Below are 22851 nucleotides of genomic sequence, written 5' to 3'. Positions count from 1 at the left end.
AACTAGGTCACAAAAATTAGCGCACTTTTTAATCTTAAGAATAAAAACGAAACCAATGAAGCTGCGCGTACGCGCACACTGCGCGTCTCGAGTGGCATGGTGCGCGTGACTGAACAGCGAAACCAGATTCGTTGGTCGCATTCGATCATATCTTTAGTCGGATGTGCAACAATATTGGCAAACATTTTCATTTCCTGTTACTGCAATAAGAAACGGTGAGTAGTAAACACTTACGCTTTCGATTGTTAGTTTCTATACCGATTTATTTGGCAACCTGTTCATGCAGTTGGAAGGAATGCCGTCGAAACGGTTAATCCTGCGAGAAGAGGAATATTACATAGTTCATCCCCAAATACAGCCTGCTAATCCAATGGGGTATGTCAATCGGTGCGTTTTTTTTTTTTTTTCTTACAATTATTACTTAGAGATTGGCATGTGGCCGACAATACTGTGCAGGTCTCCACTGACAGTGACATATTTAATGGGCGTGCTGATGTGCCTGTCACTGTTTACCCTCGCTGCCTTTGTGTTCGCATACATCGTCTACAAGGAGATACCGGGTAAGAATGTTTATAACTTGCAAGTGTCGCCATTGCTGGGTACTGACGGTTATTTCTACTTATACCATGTGGTAACTTCTTCGAACTACAACATCTGCGGTCTTAATTAAACACGGCAAACCAAACGCTCGCGGCGCATAAAATACTGTCGTGCGTGGCCGCGAATGACGTCACATGCAAGCTATGTATATTATATGCATGCCAAAATGTGTTACAAAAGAAATAAGGGCAGCACTATAGTACCCCGGTTTACGCCGCTTCGCGGCAAGGGAAGAAAAAAAACTTTATTGAAAGTTAAAAGGCCCTCAGTCTGCGGCAGCATTACGAAAATGTTAGGAAGTGCACATTCTGCCGGCAGCCGGCACGATAACCGGGGGGAAAAAGTGCCGGCAGTAGTCGCCTATTGGGTCTCGTATAAAACAGATTGTAAACACGCCTATTCTAAGCTGTGGATCAGCAGAAAACCCCCGAGGGAATTTTTTTTTTTTTTTGAATTTTGTTTTTTGTTGAGTTATTGGGCGATATTTACGACATCTCTCTTTTAGAATTAACACTGAAAAAAGAACACAAAAAAAAAACAAAAAAAAACACGAATGTTGTTGACGAAACACTTCCTTTTCGGGGGTGGAGGACAGCGGGGCTTGGGCCGGCCGGCACGCCGCCACGATGCGGTGGTACTGGTGGGCCAAATAGGTCAATATATTTCTAATGAGCAGCCGCAGACTGTCGCCGCTAAAGGAGGGGGAGGGGGGGCTATGTTAACGAGCTCCCCACTGATACACGCGCCGTCCGAAACTGCCGGCATTTTTTTCCCCGGGCTATTGTGCCGGCTGCCGGCACAATAGTCTCACCCAAAATGTTAACCCCGCTACGTGTGCTTTTAAGGCGGAAGCTTTATGTGTATTCCCATTACGCGAAAAGGCGTCGGCGTTGTGCCCGAAAGATGGACATAAAAATACGTCATAAAGCCCGCGCCGCTCAAGGTCAAAGCGGAAGCGCCTCAGAAATAAAACAAAGAAAAGCACAGCAACGCAGATGCTTCGTGACGGAAGCCGCGAAGCTGGCGGGGGCGCCGCGCCTGCGCAGCGGGGGAGCGTGACGTCACCACCGCAAAAGCAGTCTCAAGTCTCTTCGGCGTGTTTTTTTTTTTTTTTTTTTCATTTTATTGATACTGCTTAATCTGTCGTCTGAATTGTCAAAGCAGTACTGGTATATCTTATTAAAATTCAAAGAGAAAAACACACAAAAAGATGTCTAATTATATATATATATATATACAGGGTGTCACAAAAGAAAATTTACATGGTCTTTTTTATCGCAAAAATAAACTAGGCATCGACGAACGCTCATTCTGCGCCCAAAGGTAGAGCTAGAGGTCACAACCAGATGCCAAAGTTTCAGCCCGATCCGATAACTTAATCAAAAGTTATAAGTGATTTTCTGAAAATTTCAATGGGAAAATGGCGGCCGACGGAATTTTCAAACACATGGAGCTCTATGGCACCAGAAACCGAAAACGGGCGAAATTGGGCTCCATTTTCCCATTGAAATTCTCAGAAAATCACTTATAACTTTTGATTAAGTTATCGGATCGGGCTGAAACTTTGGCATCTGGTTGTGACCTCTAGCTCTACCTTTGGGAGGAGAATGAGCGTTCGGCGATGCCTAGTTTATTTTTGCGGTAAAAAAGACTGTGTAAATTTTCATTTGTGACACCCTGTATATATACCTGTTTATATAGGGGAAATGCAAAAACACTGAGCAAGTTTTTATTTTTCCTTCTCTAGTGCTGTAAAGTAGAAGACTATGAACCTGTACCCTTCTCACCCATTTGCCGAAGAGCAAGACAGCTTTTAATCCTCAAATGTTCTCCCAAACATTTTCAGAGCAACAAAAGGTGAAGGTTGGACATCATAAAGGTCTTCTAAATACTGGTAAGTAGTAATCAGCAATTATAAATGCTGCCACGTAAAAACACTGGCCATCTATACAACAGCCATCAAGTACCATGTTTGCAACCACACATACTGCAAAGCGGCTGGTGAGTGCCTGGATAATTTCAAGTATTGAAGTAGCACGTACACACCTGTTGCGCGACTCTTTTTCACATATGGTCTTTCAGACAGTAAATCTTAGAAGTTTTGGTGACCAGCTTCAAGAGAAATTTTGACAAAAAAAGTTTGATGAATGAATCGAAATGTATTTTTCCAATTCACTATAGAACATAAATGCGCTAAATTGTTCATAAATATATCCCCTATAAATAGCGAAAAATTCAGGGCACTGTATTTTTATATATATTTTAGCACGACAATACTCGAGGCATGTGAAGCTTCCCCTGAATATGTGTGAGCAGCTGACACAGTCACTGTGCGATAGGAACATTATTTCCCAAACGAAGAAAAACTCTTCCCTCAGTCCACCCAGCATGCAAAAGGGACGCCTGTTTCTGGACGATCTAAACATTGATGGTGAGTGAAAGCAGTTTTACATGCCTTTGTGTTGTTGTTATCCTTTTAAACACCAGCTTTCACCTTTTCACGGCAGCAATACTCAAGGAGAATTACTTTCCCACCGATCAACTCAGGGAGTTCCTGCACATGTGCGTCAAAGCCACCAAAAATAGCGGCAAGTATTGTTTCTGTTTGAGTTTGTGAACTTCATAGCCCAGAAAACAGCTCAGGAACAGGTGCCTGATCCTGGGATAAATGAAATGACCAGAGCAGCCACTTGCCATCCAAGATTTAATGGTGCACCAAAAATAAAAAAGGAAACACCGTTAAGATTGTCCTTAGCAATGAACAATGATGAACAAACATTTCTTGCATTCTGGCAAGGAACTTCTCCCTTGGATCTGGTAGAGATAGTTTGTAGCTGGTGAGGAGAACCATATAGCAATGACATTCGTTTTACCCCCAACTTGCCACGGCCTTGTTCCTATGCTGCCTCCCGCTGCCCTCCTCCCCCCCTTTCCCGCATGTGAACTTATTTGCTGCTATTGATCTTTTCCAGCTAGGTATGTTACTAGTTGAAAAATGCTTCATGGATGTCTATGTATAAAATTATGTGCTCTATTTCCAAACAATTTATTAAAGGTAGCTTCTGTTCGGTGACAATAGTTTAAAGTGTGACCATATATAGCACTTTGTTGCATTTTGCTCACACAAACTACCAATGTGAATGTTTCTTCCTGAACGATTTAGTCGCTCTAATATTATATAAAAAAAAATTATGTGCCTTCTCCTGGCTGCCAAAGGTCTTGGGAGCAGATTGGTATTGTCCTACATATTTGACATGCATCTGTCAGTCACAGGTCTTTCTTGCAGGAATAAATGATTTTGTGGCGATAATGCGGAAGTTTGGCTTGGAGCAGTGGCCCACAACACCAAGAAGAACCAACTTGACCAACTTGCTGGCGGCCGTCAGCACAGAGCTTGGTTACCATCCCCTGGTGACCATCACCCTTATCCGAGAAATGACTCCCTCAAAGCAGAAGCTTCTAATATGTGTGAGCTCCGCGAGTTTCTTTATAGGAAGCGGTCCGTATTAGTGCTGTACTCTATTCGATATTCGCTTGGAGATTAACTGCAATATTAATATTTTTTTCGAATTGTTGATTGCGGCAGGTTGGCCCCGTTAAGCGCGCTTCTTACCGAGCACCGGTGCACTGTGGGGAAGCAACACCCACAAAGCTCACTTTTGCGGGTATGGCTTCTCCGCAGCGCACGAGTGCTTTGATAAGAAGCGCACTCAAAGGGGCTAACCCACCGTGATTAATACCTAAAAAGTGCAAATATTGCAGCTGCGTGCTTAGAGGAGAAGCTAACCTCCAAAGCGAGATAGTTATTAAAATAACTATCTCGCTTTGGATTTTATTTTAATTTTAATTTTTTTTTTTAATTTTAATAATCATTCTCCAATTAGACAGACTTCTGTCTAATGTTTACTTTTAAAGCGAGATAGTGCACGCGCACACCTGGTGTATTTAAAAAGAACCGGGAACTTCATGAATATCAATATCTACATTGCAGAAAAATTTTCGAAAACTGGCATCTTGAGCAGAGAGGCCCTGACAACCTGTGTTAATCACCGATTGAAGAAAATATATTTGCATATAGCAAGAACATTTAATCCTCTTGATTAGGGATAGCTGGACATCTCTATAGGTCCAATTTTGTGTCAATTCTGTTGTTTAGTTGCCATCCCAATGTAGGCATTGGACTTTCCAATGTCACAATCGATTGCACATGCCTAGTGTTTATGTAATGTCCTATTATTGTAAAAGTGTTGTGCATAGATTTATGCTCTATTTTGTTTACATTGTGTACAAGAAAAGACTGTTGATAAAAATAATTGTTTATGTCTTTGACAATTTTCACAATGCACTGCCGTAGCTTTTGACCTAAAGAATTTCAAAGCGAGCAGGTAGTGTTAAAGAAAATTTTGTTTTCCTGTTGTGCTCGGTATGTTCTCATAGCATCTTATACAAAAAAAAAAAAAAAAGATTAATGAGCTTCAACAACAAAAGTCAATTCTGTTGTATTTCTACCACTTGGAATGTCATGGGTCCAGACATCCCAAACTAGCTCAATGAATGATGCAGCAAATTTCACCCATACAATCAGTTTCATCTCAGGCCTGTGTTATATGCACCTTAATTGGAAATTCAAGCAAGCAATATTGTTTACTGTACAATGCAGTCAGTATGAGCACAACATTTACGCTTTTTCATGTATCATTTAGACAGGATGGTGTTGAATACTGAATTCTAGCTATCCAGGTTGGTGCTCCACATAAACATATTTCGTTATACTCAATATGTTGACTAGCTTATCGGCAGTGACTTGTTCATGCCGACAAGTAGATTCTGTAAAAGCACATTTAAAGCATCAGGACGTAACATTACTTTACAAGAAGGCTTTCACGATCTTGAGCACGATACATGTTATTCACATGATTCAAGTACCTAGTATCATTACTTGCAAGCAAAACTGTCAATTTTGTAACTAATTCACTCTTAATTAAGTCGAGTTAATTCACTTTATTGCATACATGCGCGTTAGAGGGAACCACACATGCCTGCATACGCTCAAAAATCTTATATTAGCTTTGTACTCTGCCAGATTGACAAACCCAGGCTGTTCCTGCAGAAGCTCGGTCCCAAGACAGACACAACGGTGGCAGCACGCCTGCTTTTTGCACTCACCAAGTACCTGAAGGAATACTGCGAGCGCTTCGGCCACTGCCTGCAGAGGAGCGAGGCAGAGCACATTGTGACCACCATCATCAAGTTTGAACAGCTTTTGGACTTTGTAAGGGTGAAACCTGCCTCTGCACCCAATTTGACATACCTGGTGCCCAAGCTAGAGCTCACCCCCCTTTCAGCCACGCGGAATTGAGGATAGGAAAGCACAGTTATCTAGAAATTGCAGAAACAGAAAACATGCAGGCGAGCTGGCAAACTTTCAACATCTTGAAAACCCGAGACTGAGAAACAAAAAAATGAGACACACACAGTGTTGTCAGAAGTGGAAGAGTGCAAGCGAACTGGTTAGGAAACATAATACTTGTGAAACCTGTTTCAGGGTTTACAAGTACGACACAGGGAGACTTTACAAAAAAATTTCCGCTGCCGGAGCACTGCGGTGAAGCACTGTTCCACATTTGCTGGTGTACTGCTAAGAAGCTCCACCGCTTCTCTGCACTGCACCAGCGCGAGCAGAGGAAAGCAACTCTAGAGGGGCAAGCATATTTGTTCTAAGGTAAACAGAAAAAGGTATTATCTTATGGATTGGTCTATTTGGATGGAATCATCATACAGGGTGTACCCAAAAGGCCTTTACAACTTTAATGACTAATATCTTGAAAACAAAAAGGGATAGAAAGGTGTGGATTGCAGTAATATGTTAAGGAACACCTAAAGTTTTATTGTCACCACTTATTAAAGTTCTATGTGTGCTCCATCAGTAGCAAACAGAAGATAAAGTCAATACTCCACTTCTGCCCAGGTCAGACCCAGCATGTCCGCACCAAAAAACAAAAAAATGTCCGCATGAGGCAAAAGCAGGAAATGCCATCTTAGGTGTCTTAAACAAAACTTCAGGTTTCTCTTAAAGGGGCCATGAAAAAAATTTTCTACTTAAATTCTTCCTCCTCAGCTTTAATCCTCAACTCAAAGGCAAATTGAGAAATCACGTCATCGTCACATTCTTCAGCACCGGTGCGATGGCTGTGCTTTTTAGGCACACCATAGAACTTGTCATTCGCAAGTGACGATAAATTCAGTAAGGGCACTCATGGGCCACGAACGCGAATCCAAATATTCGTCGACGGATTGATTGTTGACGAGCATATACGTCCGAGTGACGCAGTTCTCTTGTTCAATGCGCGAATTGGTGTCAACTGACGTCATTCTGGCACCGCTGATGTGCTTCGAGTACCGCAGATGTATCATAGTGAAAAGGCAGAGGACTTTCGAAGGAAGAGAGGTACGAAATGGTCCGCTATATTTTCAAATGCCTATACCGAAAAGCTGGCTTTTGACTTTCTACCCTCCTCCTTTTGGCCTCCTAAACAATGTGATTAGTAAAATCTCAATAAAAAATCAATTATCCCAGCCCAAAATGCGTTTCATGGCCCCTTTTAACATACTACTGCAAACTGTACCTTTCTACCTCTTTTCGTTCCCAAGATATTAGTCATTAAAGTTGTAAAGATATATTTTATCGTCCGATACACCAAAATTTTGACATGGAGGCAGAGGACATGGAAGCTGATCATGAAGGCAAAAATTGTAAGTCAAAATATTTTATCGCACACTATACAGTAATATCCTGAGAAATGCCCACCCCCGAAAGAAAATCCACCCAGATTTTTGGCTTAATTGGCTACTTTTTTTGGACAACACCGAAAGATAGCTTACTTCTAGTAATTGCAAGGACCTGGTCAATGGTGACCTCCACAGAAATGGTGTTACTTAACCACGGCAGGAGATAAGCAAACATTGCTGACTAGAAACAACAGTCGAATTTGGTTCGTTGCCCCTCTCTGCAATCACAAGTTTCGCAATTAAAAAAATATAAAACTCGCGCTTTTCAACTTTTTTTTTTTAATCGCACACCTAAAGCTATTTACTCCTTATTTTCGCACTGTTTGCTTTCGATTGTAGGTGGGCTATCACTCAAGATATTACGGTATGCAAAGCATTGTTGTCGACTCGGGTGTTTAACGGAACATACTATCTTTGGGGCCATACTTTTTAACTACCCGAGTTTTATTAGTACAACATAAAATATAGAAAAAAGAAAAACGTTCAGCCTTTCCATTCATGAAGAAGGAAGACCAGCGGAGCTGTACTCGATACACTGTGTGCTTCTTCTTCGTCGTTGTCTGTTTTTCGCGCTGTTTCCTACGATGAATTCCCACCAACGCGGCCAACTATCCATTCTTCTATTATAGCTGGAAAGGTTGCCGCCAACTACGAGCGACGGCAGAAACCATACTGGTTGTGTGCTTGCCGCCATCGCTTATAGATGGCGGTAGCTGTCCAGGTAGGTTTGTGTCGACATACACAGACACGGTCCTGGGGAACCTAGCCCTTAACAGCTCTGCTGTAAAAACAAAGAGTGCCTTCATAGATAGGTTTTACCTTTTTTAAGATTACAAGGCAACTATATATATACCACTAACTCAATTCAATTAACATGTTTTCGTAATACAAATGCAAGGCAAGTTGCGCGCTTTCTTTATACCTACCAAAGTGCACACTAGTTGTGCATTCATTTCTTGTTACATGCATTTAACGAGAAAAGACAATACAGCTCACATTTTGCCCATTTCAACTTCCAGTACATGCACCAACCTGCCAAACAAGTCAAACAGAAGCTCAAGAACATTACCAACACAAAGGCAACTTTTCCATATATGCTTATCTACCATTGCAAAAAAACACTCAGATTCTGGTTGATTTTTTTTTTTTCTTTCTTTAGATTGAATGGGTCAGCTTGCTTGCAGCTGTATTGGGGAAGCGCCTCAATGTCACTGCAGAGACCGAAATTGTGGTTCGGTCCCCTCACTATTTCGCAGGCTTGAAAGAGGTGCTAGAGAAAAGCAGCGAGTAAGTATACAGAACCCACTTTTTCTAGTATCCTCGCTGCTTTTAGAGCACAGCTCTTAGGCGCCTGTTTCCGGCTTGAGCAGCGTCAGCGTCGCCATCGGCGTAACCACGACCCCCCCCCCCCCGAGGACTTCGGATACCTTCGGTGACCTCAAGGAGGGGGGGTCACGTGACCCCCCCCCCCCCCCCCCCAAGGTCTTGAGGTCACGTGACCCCCCCCCCCCCCCCAAGGTCTTGAGGTCACGTGACCCCCCCCGTACCCTTCCCTAGTCCTCCTCAAGAGCTGGGCTCTAATTCGGCGTTACAGGGAGTTGTAAACGGCTTTCACTTTTTATGAACCGTATCATTCAGTACCTCATTTGAGCCTATTAGAACATATACTCATACTAGAATCTGTTTGCCATAAGTCCACTTCTTACACGGCAGTAACCAGTGGTTCAATCAAGCAGAGGATTTATGATGCGAATTTAGCAGCACAAGCTTTGTGAAATGTATCACGGTGTCTTAAAAAGTATTGACACAAAAAGTTGAAAAAAGAATTGGAAATATATGTTGAAACTGTGTGGTACACAGTTTGTTTATCACAAAATAATTTGTTGACAAACTTGGTCATTTTAAGACTGACGACTCAAATCGGTGTAAAAAAAAAAACTTAACCAAAAAAAAATTAGTTCAATAATATGGTAAATTTTAGAGAGAAATAAATAACATAGGGAGTCATATTAAGTATTAGTGAAAAATATAGATGGCATAGGTAGTCTAATTTTAGCCTCCAATACCTGTGAAATTCAGATAGGCCAGTTCTTGAATGACTGTTTTAGCAGAAAAAAAAAGTTTATAAAAAGTATGTCTCGCTGCCCACAATAAAACATTCCAAGTGCTAAATTGTAATTGCCCTAAGCTCTTGGAAAATGTTCCAAATTCTTTCAACTCAATCTCCCTGCCAAACAGGATGCAGAAGCAAGACACTTCACTTTAGAGTGCCTTTTGCAAGTCACGCTTAACTTGGATGCAGGTCGATAGTCACCCTCTACATAGGCTACACCATCTTCTCCTGGTTCACACCACTCGTTGTCAGCATGGAGACTGCAGGAAGTGCTGTGTCGTCCCTGAGCTTTGCCCAGATGCGCCGCTGGGTCGAGTTCCAGTGCATCATGCTTTCTGAAAACATCTTTGGATTTGCCTATCTTCACGCCTTCTCGTCCCTGCCTTCTTTTGAAGAGCACCAAAAGACGGTATTTGCAATGCACAATTTCTCCCTCTGCTTGGCTGCATTTCATTTAAAAAAAGTGTATATATATATATTTTTTTTTAAATGAGGCGTTTACAGGTTCCTGTAACGTCAATATTTATAGCGCAGCTCTTGAGGAAGAGGAGGGAAGGGTACTGAGGAGAGGGCATGGCCCTCCTTCTCATCTGCACCCTCTTCTCCTCACCTCCTCCTTCTTTCACACGCGAAATGCACGCTATCCCGTGACGTTTCAGCACGGTGCCAAAGCGTCACGTGACGCTTCAATAGAAGCCACGGTGGCGTTTCGGCGCGAGTGACATCACTGTGCTGAAACATTGTGAGCGACGTTTCTCACTCGCGCCAAAACGTCACCCGTTTCGGCACCGTGCCGAAACGCTGCGAAACGTTTTGGCGTGGTGCATTATGGGACATTTCCCATAATGCACCACGTGGTTATATCGACGGCGACGGCGACGCCGCTCAAGCCGGAAATGGGCGCCGAAGAGCTGCGCTCTAAAATATTGTTATGGAGGCGGCTGCTAATGGTGTGCTGCAGAAGCCTCCTTCATGAATATTAGCTTACTAAAAAGTGGCAGTAGTATCTATTATCGGAGTCAAGCTTCTTCCTCATATCAAAACTTTTCCATTCCCATTTATTGGAGAAATTTTCTAAAAAAAAAAACTAGTTATCATTTGTTTATCTTTATTAAAGAATTCAGTTATGCTGTGTTCCATTGTCCCCTAGTTTGAGCTTGTTTTTTTTTTTGGGGTGCTTTTTAAGACGTATCCACACCAACTAGCCCAATTAGTCATTTTTAATTAATTTTTATTGTATGGTATTTCGGAGGTATGCTTTATAGTATTCGACTGACATGGGTGGCATCATGTATGGCATATACTCCTTTTCTTTCGTGTCAGATTGTGAATGCAACACAAGATATAATTGAAGTGCTGCTACACTACACGAAGCTAACGCCATGGTTCAAAAGGGAGGATGGTGCTCTGGTGCATCAGAGGGTAAGAGAAGAAAGCAATGCCTGATGTCAGTGCCATGGACTATTTATGCGTAGCAGTGTAGCAACATTCTCAGGACAACTTGTACATACTCGGCCGAGCAAGAGTGAGAAGAGAAAAATGAAAGTTGGAAGTATTACATACCAATATATCCCATATAATATACCATATACAGGGTTTAATTTTAACTCGAGCAGTTTAGTGGTTTTCAGTGACGTTCAGCAAGTTTTTTATTGGGAGCATATGTTTACCGAATTAAAAAGTTACACGAGATTTTAGTTAGGTAGTTACTTGACTTATCGCGAGAGTTTACACCCTATATTATATGTCCCCCTGGCCGGATAACTCACCTACACAAACTGCATAAGTCCATATTTCACAGATATTTTGTAATAAATTTGCTCAAATGAAAATCAAATGCCCTGTATATTATAGATATAGGTAGGTGTTCTGTACCGTTACACAAGGTGAATTGTGATGTTTTTTAGCAGGTTCACTACTCAATAATAGTAATGTTGAATGTTATAATGCCTCTAGTTACAGTCCATGGAGATCAATGCACTTGTCCCAGACGTTGCCAAGATACGTCGGTTTGTTCAGGAATACTATAACAATGTGAGTGTCAAATAGAGTTTAGGTTTTGTTTCTCTTTATGGATTTCTTTTTCTTTTCTTCACTCAGATACCAGATTATGACAAGGAGATTGGTTTCCTTTCAAACCTATATCACATGCAGAAATTCATGACCCAGAGGTTCTGGGATCGCAGCATCGACTCCAATGCTGAAGCCTACAAGTAACACGACGCAGCAAAATTAACCATACTTTTTTAATCGGCCTCTGAATTGTTGAATTGTTTACCCCAAGTAACTGACAACTTTTGTTATAGGTGGCCAATATCTTCGCTAAGGAAACGGTGCGCTCTTGACATGCGGGACAACAGATTATGTACGTACAGACTGTCTTTGAAAGAAATTGACATAAATCTTTCACATGGGCATCATGTTTGCCCCAGTCTTTTTTTATCCTGAAAGTTGTCGATAATAACAATTGTCTTCAGAAACAAAGCTGTATATGTATTAGACATTTTGCGAAAATCCCAAAGTCCATGTGCAAAGTGTGAAAGGCCGTGTGTACTTATCACATGACACTGAAGAGGGAGAGAGAGGGTAGCGGAGCTACTCATCTGCCATTGCCCATGCTTCCTTTGTTGCCTCCGTCGTTTGCCACAACCGGTTTTGTACCTACTGTTCCAGGCATTCCTTTCGGCATTGCGGATGGCGATGCACATTTTGCGGTGGGTCTGGTGCACAACAATCATCCTGTACCATTACTGTATAAGCTTCTGCTAATTGACATATACTATTTATCAACTAATTATCAGTCATGGTAGCTGCACAGCGACAGGAATGCATGTCTAATAGGTGGAGGTACTTCATAAAATTTACTACAAATTTTTAATTGAATACCATATGAAATAAAGAAACGTCAAGGAGACTGCCTTGTGACACCAAAGGATGTTGCCTTCGTAATTCATGAGACGGGGCACCTAAAACATGTATCATACTGCACCACGTATGCCTGAACATAACTAGAACACCAGCAGTCATATAAAATGTGCAATCTTCATTTCAACAGACTGCAGGTATGACGTTCGTCTCTAGTAAAAAAAAATGCCCATGAAATCACAAATGCTTGCATAGCATAAATAATGTCGTAGCAGACTGCATTTGAATTTGCATTTAATATTATCTTACATTCTATTTTCTGAAATACAGATATTCCTGCTATCCACATACTCCTCATTCAAGAATCCACTAAGAAAATGGAGCAAGTACTTCACTCAATATGATGTTTAGTAGGACTGTGTTCAGTAGCTAGATGATATCTGAGAGTACAGATAAAAGCTAAAAGCACACTGCAAATGGCCATAGTTGAAAAAAACATATGTTCTATGTATATTTGTTAAAATAAACTTGTTAGTTTGAAAGGTAATCAATTAATGTAGAAGTTTAGTTTGAATTTGCATAATTGAAGAGCCTAATCTACCCTTCACTTGGGTACTCCCAATTTTTTGGCAGGTTTCCTCAGGTTCCAGTCCTGGCTTATTACATCTTAAATGCACTGCTGCCCATGTTTTTTCAGGATGGTAATTTATGTTACTTATAAAGACTATACATAGTTTGTGCAACGCTAAACACATTTCCAAGGGGAAAAGAATATGGTACTACCCAAGTTTGGACAGAAAGTGGAGGCACTATTTGTGGCCAATGACTCAGCAAACAATGACTATGCATGCTAGCATATTTGCAAAAATACTCCAAAAGCCAAGAGACGTCATAATTAAAATAAGAGCACCAACTTGACATAACAAAAACAACAATTTCATTAGATGTTTCGCCTCCCATGCGGGAGGCACCTTCAGTAGTTACAAAGCAAATGCAAGGTTCAACCTCAAGTTAATGCTATTAATCAGGAATGTCCGCAGAAGCTTTGTAGAGAGGGCCGCGGTTTTTGTTACACATAGATGTGTCCCTGCGGACAAACCACAATTCTAGGAGTTTACAGGGTCCCCATCTATTCTCCCTCGTCAAGGTCGTGGAGGCCGTAATGTCAAAAGAATGCCCCATTGTCCACGTGTGGTCCTAAAGTTAGTCTTCAGTCGCATCGCGTGGGATGCATACGTGATGTCACGCTTGTGTTCCTTGAGCCGAGACTCTCTCTTCCGTCCAGTTTCACCAATGCAGGATGCCGGGCACTCAATGCAGGGGATCTTATAGATAACGCCTTTCTGGACGTTCACTGGGGTCGAGCTTTTTGGTTTGGAAACGGAAGTTCCAATGGTTCTGTACAGCTTGTAAACAGTTTGAATACCAAAGGGCATTAAAGCACGACTCAGAGGTTCGGACACTTCTTTGACATAGGATATGCACACTACATTCTTGTTTCTTTCTCTTTCGTACAATTGCACATTTTGTTTGATTTGGTTGTTGACCTCGTCAACAAACCGCTTTGAGTAGTGACTATTCTTTAAGGCTTTCTGTAAATGAATAATCTTATTTGCACCATGGAGCTTGTTTATGGCACAGTATTTAATCTGCGTGCAAATGATCACACTACTGATTTCTTGTGTTGCACTGGGTGATAGAACAAAAAATAAAAAAAATCATCAGTTCCACATGGTTTGCAGTACACACTCATTTCAATCCTGCAGTTCGGTTCGCCTAGTCTTCATTACACATACATCTAGGAAGGGCAACTTGCCATGCTGTTCCGCCTCCCAAGAAAACTATCGCGGGGTGAACACAGTTTAACTCTCAGTGAAAATCATTAGCATGACCTCTATCTACAATGATTAAAGTGTCATTCACATATCGGCGGTAAAATTTGACCAGGAATGCAACTTTTTTCAGCACTTTCTCCTCAATATGCTCCCTAACAAAACTGGCAACACTGACAGATACCGGGCTTCCCATCGGATGCCCGTTCACCTGATGATACATCTCTCCATGGAAGGCGAAGAAACATTGGTTCAAGCAAAAACGTAAAAGCAAAATAATATCAACATGAAGTGATGTGCGTGTTACCAGGCTTTCATCATCAAGTAAACATTCACGTGCGACATCAACGGCAACATCGTTAGGAACATTAGTGAACGGGAAAACTACATCGAAAGAAAACATGCTTTCATTTGGAAGGAGGGTTTGAGCGCAGACCAACTGAACGAATTTTTGCCAGTTCTGCACACAAGTCATTTTTTCCTGTTACTGGCGCCAGTAACTCTACCAAATATTTCGACTGGTCGTATGTGGGGCTGCCAATAAAGGATATAATCGGATGCAAAGGACATTCTGGTTTGTGCACTTTTGGTAGGCCACACATGTTAGGTGTGCATCCGTCAGGAAAAAACGCAGCTGTACAGAGAATCACTCACCCTATCCTCCTTCCGAAGTTCTCAGAGGTGATCAACTAACGAACGTTTGGTTTTCCCAGTTGGGTTGCGGGCTAGTTTGACAAAGTGTGTGGGGTTACTAGGCACCTTGTACATCTTCTGGTCGTAGTCAGTCTTGTCAAGAACCACCGTTCCCCCACCCTTATCAGCATGTAAAATGACGATTGACTCATCAGCTCTCAACTTCTGCAACACCCTGCATTCATGCTGGTCAAGGTTTGGCTGCAGCGGCTTGGCACTGTTCAAAATGAACAGCACACAACTCGGGGCAAGGTTGACGCCAGTCTCGCTAGATATGTGGCAGTTTTCCCTAGATTTCGACAATAAAGTCACGCTTGAGGACGTGTCGAGTTGCCATTGCAAAGTTGAGACCTTTTGAAAGAAGACTCACGTGGTGGTCCAACAGTTCCTTGGAAGAGTAGTTGAACACAGTCTGTTTCTTGTTCTGTAAAGTTGGTTTTGGGGGCATTAACCTTGCAAGCTTCTTGTGCAATTCTGACAGTTCGTTCTTTTCCATGTCTTCGGCCTATTTCTGTGCGACGAAAATACTGCAGAGGCCATCATACTGCGTAGAACGTGCATAAAGTTTCGTTCCACCGTTGCCCGTCGTTTTTTTGGCATGGTTGATCCGCAGAGAAACATCTGTGTGTAAAAAAAACTGCGGCCCTCTCCTGAAAGCTTATATGGACATTCCTGATAAGTAGCCTGGACTTGAGGTTGAACCTTGCATTTGCTTTGTAACTACTGAAGATGCCTCCCGCATGGGAGGCAAAATGTTCAATGAAATAGTTTTTTCTGTTGTGTCAAGTTGGTGCTTTTATTTTAATTATGCTAGCATATTTAAAAGGACTCAAAGTGCTCTTTAGCAAACTACTCTAGTGTTTATCCTCCTGTTAGAGTCTGTTCCAATCGTTTCACGTTGCCATAGCTAATTCAGTAGTGTTCAGGATTGAGATCATGTCACATGTTCATTTCATGCTTAAGGGGCATTAAGACATTAAGCACACTGGACATGTCAGAATGCGTCCACGAAAAGCATATCTGGACATCCAGGTACTTGTGATGAACATAAAAATAAAGAAATAGCTTCGTGACGAGGTATGACTTCAGGAATGGTGGTTAATGGTCATACCTTTGTCACTGAAAGTTCAAAACATTAACTTACTCAATCACTTTTTCTCCTGTAGCTGCAGGTTAAACAAGTAACAGCAAACCAGTAGTGTGTGTTGAAAACTACTAATGGAACATTGCAAATAGTATTGTAGCACTACCTACAGTTGTCAAAAGACAAGAGCAACCTGCTCAAGACAATTGTCAAATTTGGGTAATTGCTGGAAGTGGCAGAGAATAAGGGAAAAGTTGGAAAAAGTATAATAAGACAATTGAAAAGTTGGTTCTCTTCTATTTGATTCACTAAAACAAGCCTTTGTGTCTGTGTCCTGCATCGACTAGCCAAAGCCTGAAACGAGCTTTATGTTTACCTTCTGTCACAGGCTCGGTATTTGACGAGACGGGGTCTTACAACGAGTGGTGGACGATCGAGAATGAAGAAAGCTTCTTCCGAGCTGAGAGGTGTCTCCTGCAGCAGTACTCAAAGTCGGTGAACTCTGACCTGCAGCAGGTACTGGGCTTTGCAAAAGGCTTAAAGAGAAGTAGATTCACTGTGGCCTGCTTTGTGCCTTTGAACTTTATATAGCCCATTTCTATTTCTATTCTTTTACAGGACGAGATGAGAAGCCTAGCAGCACAAATCATGAGCCAGAACTTTCTAGTCAGCCCATCTTATGAAGTGAGCACTTACATTCTCTTCAGCACTTTGATGCAACCACTCTTCACTGAGAGTGATTGCATCAAAGGAATTACACAGCTGGGAAACTTTTCTGAGAGGAAAAAGAACTGGCACTTCCCCTCCTCAATTATTTTTTTCTCTTTTTTTTTATGCTGTGGGCAGCTAACTACAATTCACAATAACAAAGGGCAAGGTTACGGTTCCAGCGAGCAAATCAGCATGTCGGAGAGAGGCAAGCGACCACACTCTATCTCACTACCCTAATGCCGAATTGACGTGGTTCTTTCTGCGCACTCTCGAGCGCTCTTTCTAGAGCGCGAGAGATCGGGTGGTGGAAAGAGAGTGCGGTGGCCTGATCGGCTGGTTCTTTCCGAGGGCGCCCTTCCCTCTCGGAGCGTTCCCTAGCACTCTGTCTCTACTCGTCGGAGCACAGAGCAGCGCAGGCGTCACATGGTACTGGGACGGGGATCACGTTTTGTTGACGATGGTTGACGAGAAGTTTTCAGGTTTGGAAAAAGTGCGCTCCGAGGTTTGTGTTGTAAAATAAAGGGAGTGTCGAATATAATGCACTGTGATTTGTGTCACATGGCAATATGCACTATATCCCGCTTGCACGATATTCTGCAGTGAGAAAAATGTGGTTTATTAACCAATTTATATTTCCCTGCTGTGCCATATGCATGACCGCTACCGCAGCGCGTTCACTGTCGAAAACACGATGAGTTGACAACTCTTTCCAAACATTGGTTCCGTTCTGCATTAATCAGTTCGCACACTGCAGTTTTCTTTTTTTACACATGCTGATGCGTAGAACAATTTACGTCACATTCGGTATTTCATCACATTGTGAGTGTAAATTTTGCTCAATCATCCACCGTACGCTGTGAAATAATTTCTTTTCTTTTTAGTGCATTATAAATGTTAAGAAGTTTTACTTCCGTGACTGGCCTGAGAATGTAAGAGCGCTCGAAACCCGGCAGTTGTGATCGGCTGAAAAGAAACCCGAGTAACTCTGGTGCCGAACAGGGGGCGCTCTGCTGAATCGAGGTCAGAGGAGAGGCGACCAACCAAATTCGCCACAAGATCCCTTCAAAGCACCCACCCAATATGAAGGGATAAATGGTGAAAAACATGAGCTGGGATATCTTTAAGGATGAGGCAGAAAAAAATTTATAAAACTTGGAGAACGCTTAAGCTTTGCCTTTAAGAGTGAAATGCGATAGCGTTATCGGGCCCTGTTTGCATCGCCTTCTCATTCGCTTCTCATGCTCTTCCTGCCAGTGAGCAGGAAGTGCGGCGGACACGGTTTGCTTCTTGCCCATTTAAAGGAGCGGTGCAACGATATTCAATTGGAATGTTTTTCACTTTACACGAGCTTACTGGCACTAATGGGACTCAAGGATACTCGCACGCAACGGCACTGACCAAGAAACTCCTTTGTTGCGCTGTAATTTCGAGGACAAAACCGAGCGTTTTCATTCAATCTCTCCTTCGCAAAACCTGATGACGTAGCTCGGCGGTAGCAGTACCGCCCAGTGACGATATTTGAATGCGGCTTATAGATTGGACCCGAGCATTGCGTGGGCACTCAATTTGGGCTCGTGATAATCGACAGCCCGAGAAGCATTCGGGTAGTGTCCTGTGTCCAATCGCTGCAATGACGACAACAGCCGAACCATAACAATGTCTGGAACGCAGCGCGTGTCCTATGCCTTGCGAACCCCAGCGCATGGCTATGATCAACATTGGCGGCATATAATCGGCTCCAGATCACGTGGCCGCTTGTTCTGGCTGCGAGTTGAGGGGATGACCTCTGCTCGTTTTTCTTTATTTTTTTCTGTGACTTCGATTGCGTGTGGTGAAAAACAAACGGGTATTTCACAGGTCATTAACGTCAGGGATCCGTTCTAAGCGGTATTTGCGCAAAATAAAAAAATCGTTGCATCGCCCCTTTAATATTGGTAAGGGCTGTCACATGCTTTGTTTCTGCCTGCCGCTCCAATTAACTCGAGGGCGCTGCAACATCCACTTTTCTCCAAGTTACAGTAAGGCGAAGCATAGAAAATTCTTTGGAGACTATTCACTTTCCAAAAGGTTGCCTTTTGTAGCCCTTCTCGACAATTTTTCTTACCAAGTTAGACCCAAAGAGGGCATCTTTTCATCCTTTCTGTCATTCAAAGACAAAGAAGATTCAGGTTGATATCTATTGAGAAAATTATAGATATAGAGATGGTCGGTACACCTCCACAGTACAAGAGAAAAGCCCAATCTGTGTATTTTATTTTGTTCGGTGCCCCTTCACTAGATTCCTTATTGCATATACTAGGCGAATAACGTAACTTTTCACTGTGCGCTGCAGCGAAGGTTTCCTTACTTTTATTTCTTTCAAAACAGCTTTAGTCCATGCAGCAGAACTTGGTATCACTACAAATTCCTGAGATTTTATTATGTTTTTGCACTCACTTTTGAGGGAGGAATATCACAATTAATGACATGCTGAGAACTAAACCACAATTCTGTTTCGACTGACTTGCATCATTTACTGAATGTGTGCAATCCCTATGCTGCAGGATGCAGTTGGCCTGAACACCAAGCATATGGTTATGATAGTGTGTATTCTATCAACATCTCTTCACAGGCCTATAAACGAAGTCTGAAGAAATCCGGCTTCAACCTGTCCAATTTTAGCTTGTACGAGAGTTATCCGGCGGACGTCAAGCAGGTGTTTTACCTGGCACATATGACGGTAGGTCGCTCCTTTCAGACCAAACATGATGTTCATTGAGATAATGCCCAACGAACATACACGCTTGTTGGCTTTCCCCACTCCGTCCCAAGGCGGTGTGCGACGAGACAGAAACTGCCCAGAACTCCCACCTTTACCAGATGTTCAACGAGGACCTTTCCGACCTTTACAGGCAAGTGACTTCGACTAGCTGCTCTTGGGAAAGAAAACATTCGCACCATAGGCTTTAAATTTACCGTATTTACTCGCAGAATGAACACAATTTTTTTTCCGAAAAATCAATGCAAAGTTGTTTACTTTGCGTTCATTACGCAAAGTAAAATTTTTGCATTCGTATTTACTCACATAACGAACCATAATGAACGGACCTTTTATCCTGAAAAATCGAAGTAACTTCTTATCTCTTTGTGCGCGGCGCGCGACCCGGTAGCCAAACTGGGCTGTGCAAAAAAAAAAAGCAAAAAAAAAACTTTTTTTTTCTTAGTCATGGGTTTTTTTGTTTTTTTTTTTGCTGCCTTTCGCAAGCTGTTTCGTTTGCTTAGGCGAGGGCTTCTGATTCTTACCTCCTTGCGCACGGCGCGCGACCCCATAACCAAACTGCGCTGTGCAAACAAAAAAAACAAAAAAAAACCAAGCTCCTCTCCATGTTTTGCTTACGTTGATCTTTTTTTTTTTATTTTTTTAACGTCTTTTGCAAGGCGTTTTGTTCGCCCACGCTGCCCATGCGTTCGCGACCTGGCTGCACCACGACAGAAAAATGTGTTCATTTCGCGCGCGTGGGGGGAGGGGGTCAAAAGTTTGGCGTCCGAGTTGGGAGTGCGTTTAATACGCGAGTGAAAAAAAAAAGTTGAAATTTTGAGAGCTGACTTTGGGGGGGCGTTCATTACGCGAGTGTGTTCATTGTGCGAGTAAATAGGGTATGTGCTACTCCCGAGTTAAAAACAACTGTCATCTTCTTACCTCTGTGAAGTACCTCTGTACCAGCCCTAATATAAATTTACCTTGCGGATAAAGTTAGTATACACAAAATTCATTTCCGCAGCATTCCTTGTGGTCGTGGCAAACTTAGTAGTAGTTTTTTTTTTTTTTTTTTTTCTTACAATTTTCTTTGGTTATAAATGGGTAGAACCTGAGGAGAGGAGGTGGAGATGAGAGCGTGTGCGGACAACAGAGCACCGAGCGCTGGTTGGAATTATCAGGGGGTACACTACTTACTGTTCAAACGCATTTGCACTCTAACAGTAAATACACGTTCTGTAATAGAGGCTGTGGTCTCCATACAACTTCATGCCTACCTAAATGGTGAAAAGTTTAAGCCTACTCTTGACATATATTTTTCTATGCGCATGTACAGGATTTTATGCTATTATCAAGTTATTTCTTTTCTTCGAGTCCCACCACTTTCATACTAAGAGTTCAGTTCGCAGAAGTACGCCCCAGGGCCATCGTGCTTTAGTTTTTTTCTGCATCAAAAATCCCCCTCAGTGTTTCATTTGAGTGCAATTGTGACTATCTTTTATACTATTTGAGATGCCCTTTTAGCTATTTACAGCACGTTTCTTGCCACAGAAGCATGTTTCCCTTAGTACAAAGCTTAAAATACTCTTACCAATATAAGGAGCCAATCATAAATAAAGAATGCTTAAGATGAAGCTCATGGGTCGCGCTCGAGCTAAGTGCAAACTGCTTGTGAATTCATAGGAAAACACCAGCAAAAAAAAGCTGCCCTCTTTAAGCAATCACTGTGCTATAAAGATATAAAAAAAAAACAAAAAAAAAACAGTCTTGCTGTTGCTTACAAGTTATGGTCATGAAGTATTAAATGTTCTCACAGCTTTGTCACACTAATCTACAGTAAGTGAAGAGATATTTGCAGGATTTATATTTAGAAAATGTGTTAAAATGCCGCTTCTTGGTACATTTCATTGGAATGAAATTTCATGATTGGGGTACAGCAATCCCTTGTTAACTCAAACTCAGCTGTCTCTAAATATTGGTTAAGATGAAAGGTTTCCTTGTCAGGAAATTAACTTCAATAGGCACAATGCATTTACTTATAGCTTGAAGCTTTCATGATGGGCCTTAGATATTTCAAAATATAGTAAACAAAAATTAGAAAAAAAAAAAAAAAAAACAGGCGGGGCACAGCAAACAATGAACTAGAGTGGCCCAAAAATTAGTTGGCAAAGAAAAAGCAATCCAAAATCAAACACAAAAAAAATAAAAAATATTCTGCATCATCACGTCCGTGCAACAACGTGCAAAAAGAAAAAAAAATAAGTCCCGCAGAATACGCCTCAATGACAAGGATGCCTCAAGGAATGAGAAATGTTGCACTACTTCTGAGAACTGTCGTAGTTTGATACAGATATCAAATTGAGTAGTATGTTATAAGGCAATATTTGAAAGATTTAAAAATTCAGACAAGCCTACCGTAACGATCCGTCCATGCAGCAGGGCCTAGTTATTATATTTTCAGTATTAATAAAGTGACATTACATTTTGGCACAATATTGGTGCAAATTCATCACCTTTTGACGAAATGTAGTAAAATGTAGCAGGGAAAGCACTTTGGCGCCGTTTGGCACAGCAATCACATCACTTGTATCGTTGAAACTCTTTTCGGAGAATTACGTATCATGCACAACTTTTCACGGACATATGATTCTTGAACATGTTTTGTCGACACTCGTCACGCGCAATGCACGCTGTAGAGATATTTTGTCCCGCATGTATCACTGGGGTGCACGTTAACCTACCACCCTGCCTGCATTCACGCCGCTTCGCGGTGACAGTCTGTGGCGGCTCATTACAAAAATGTTAACCCACCTGACCAACTAAAAACCTAATCTGAGCTGTCTATGAAACAATCTGTCGATGAAACAAACTGTCGATGAAACATTGCATGTTGATGAAATTATCTGTCCTTGAAACGTCGTTCGATGAACTGATTGCCACCGCTACTGGGCTGCTTCGCGGCGACAGTCTCATGCAATTTATTACAGTAAAATGCTAATCTGAGCTGTCGATGCATGAAACGATTTGTCGATAAAACATTGTGTGTCTATGAAACAATCTGTTCATGAAACATTATTCGATGAACTGAGTTCCACCGGGAGAGCAGTGCCTCTACTGTAAAGTGGGGTTCTGCATTCATGCAGGACCATTTTTTGCTAGGAAGGGGCATTAAGAGCTAACGCTGTAAAATGAAATCACAATAGCATTATCTTAGAGGGGGGTCAGTTCTGTATTAATCATCCTCACAGCGTACAGCAAAATGGAGGACGACTGCCCTGTTCTTTTCTTTTCCACCATAGGGTCAACATACCATTCTACAATTTCCCAGAGTATGAAAAGGCAGTGGCCAGCTGCAGAGAACCAGAGGCTTCTGTGCTGGCCAAGATTCAGTACTGCTGGATCTGGAACCCTTACTGATCGAAGAGCA

General features: G+C 42.0%; 1 protein-coding gene across 1 annotated transcript; it reads left to right on the top strand.

Annotated features, from left to right (window-relative positions):
* The first annotated feature begins 433 nt into the window (after nucleotides 1-433).
* On the top strand, nucleotides 434-22841 carry LOC8051281 (neprilysin-21). The gene is made up of 21 exons (XM_040206308.2): nucleotides 434-560; nucleotides 2447-2494; nucleotides 2557-2601; nucleotides 2867-3031; nucleotides 3108-3188; nucleotides 3887-4068; nucleotides 5684-5872; nucleotides 8409-8468; nucleotides 8549-8676; nucleotides 9692-9911; nucleotides 10826-10924; nucleotides 11459-11536; nucleotides 11603-11715; nucleotides 11809-11867; nucleotides 12698-12749; nucleotides 13001-13068; nucleotides 16365-16492; nucleotides 16595-16660; nucleotides 19299-19406; nucleotides 19499-19578; nucleotides 22724-22841. The coding sequence occupies exons 1-21, from the start codon at nucleotides 434-436 to the stop codon at nucleotides 22839-22841; spliced, it is 2214 nt and encodes a 737-aa protein (XP_040062242.2).
* The last annotated feature ends 10 nt before the right edge of the window (nucleotides 22842-22851 follow it).

This window comes from Ixodes scapularis, unplaced genomic scaffold (assembly GCF_016920785.2).
Source record: "Ixodes scapularis isolate PalLabHiFi unplaced genomic scaffold, ASM1692078v2 PGA_scaffold3__209_contigs__length_174095766, whole genome shotgun sequence".
Taxonomy (NCBI): domain Eukaryota; kingdom Metazoa; phylum Arthropoda; class Arachnida; order Ixodida; family Ixodidae; genus Ixodes; species Ixodes scapularis.
The sequence above is the reverse complement of the archived record's forward strand: the minus strand, read 5'-3'. Positions and strand labels throughout refer to the sequence as shown.

Excerpts from the sequence above, each read along its gene's own strand:
- LOC8051281 (XM_040206308.2), top strand. The coding sequence starts at position 434 with ATGTGGCCGACAATACTGTGCAGGTCTCCACTGACAGTGACATATTTA. Across the intron at positions 561-2,446 it reads CGTCTACAAGGAGATACCGG|AGCAACAAAAGGTGAAGGTT; the intron begins GTAAGAATGTTT and ends AAACATTTTCAG. Across the intron at positions 16,493-16,594 it reads TGAACTCTGACCTGCAGCAG|GACGAGATGAGAAGCCTAGC; the intron begins GTACTGGGCTTT and ends ATTCTTTTACAG.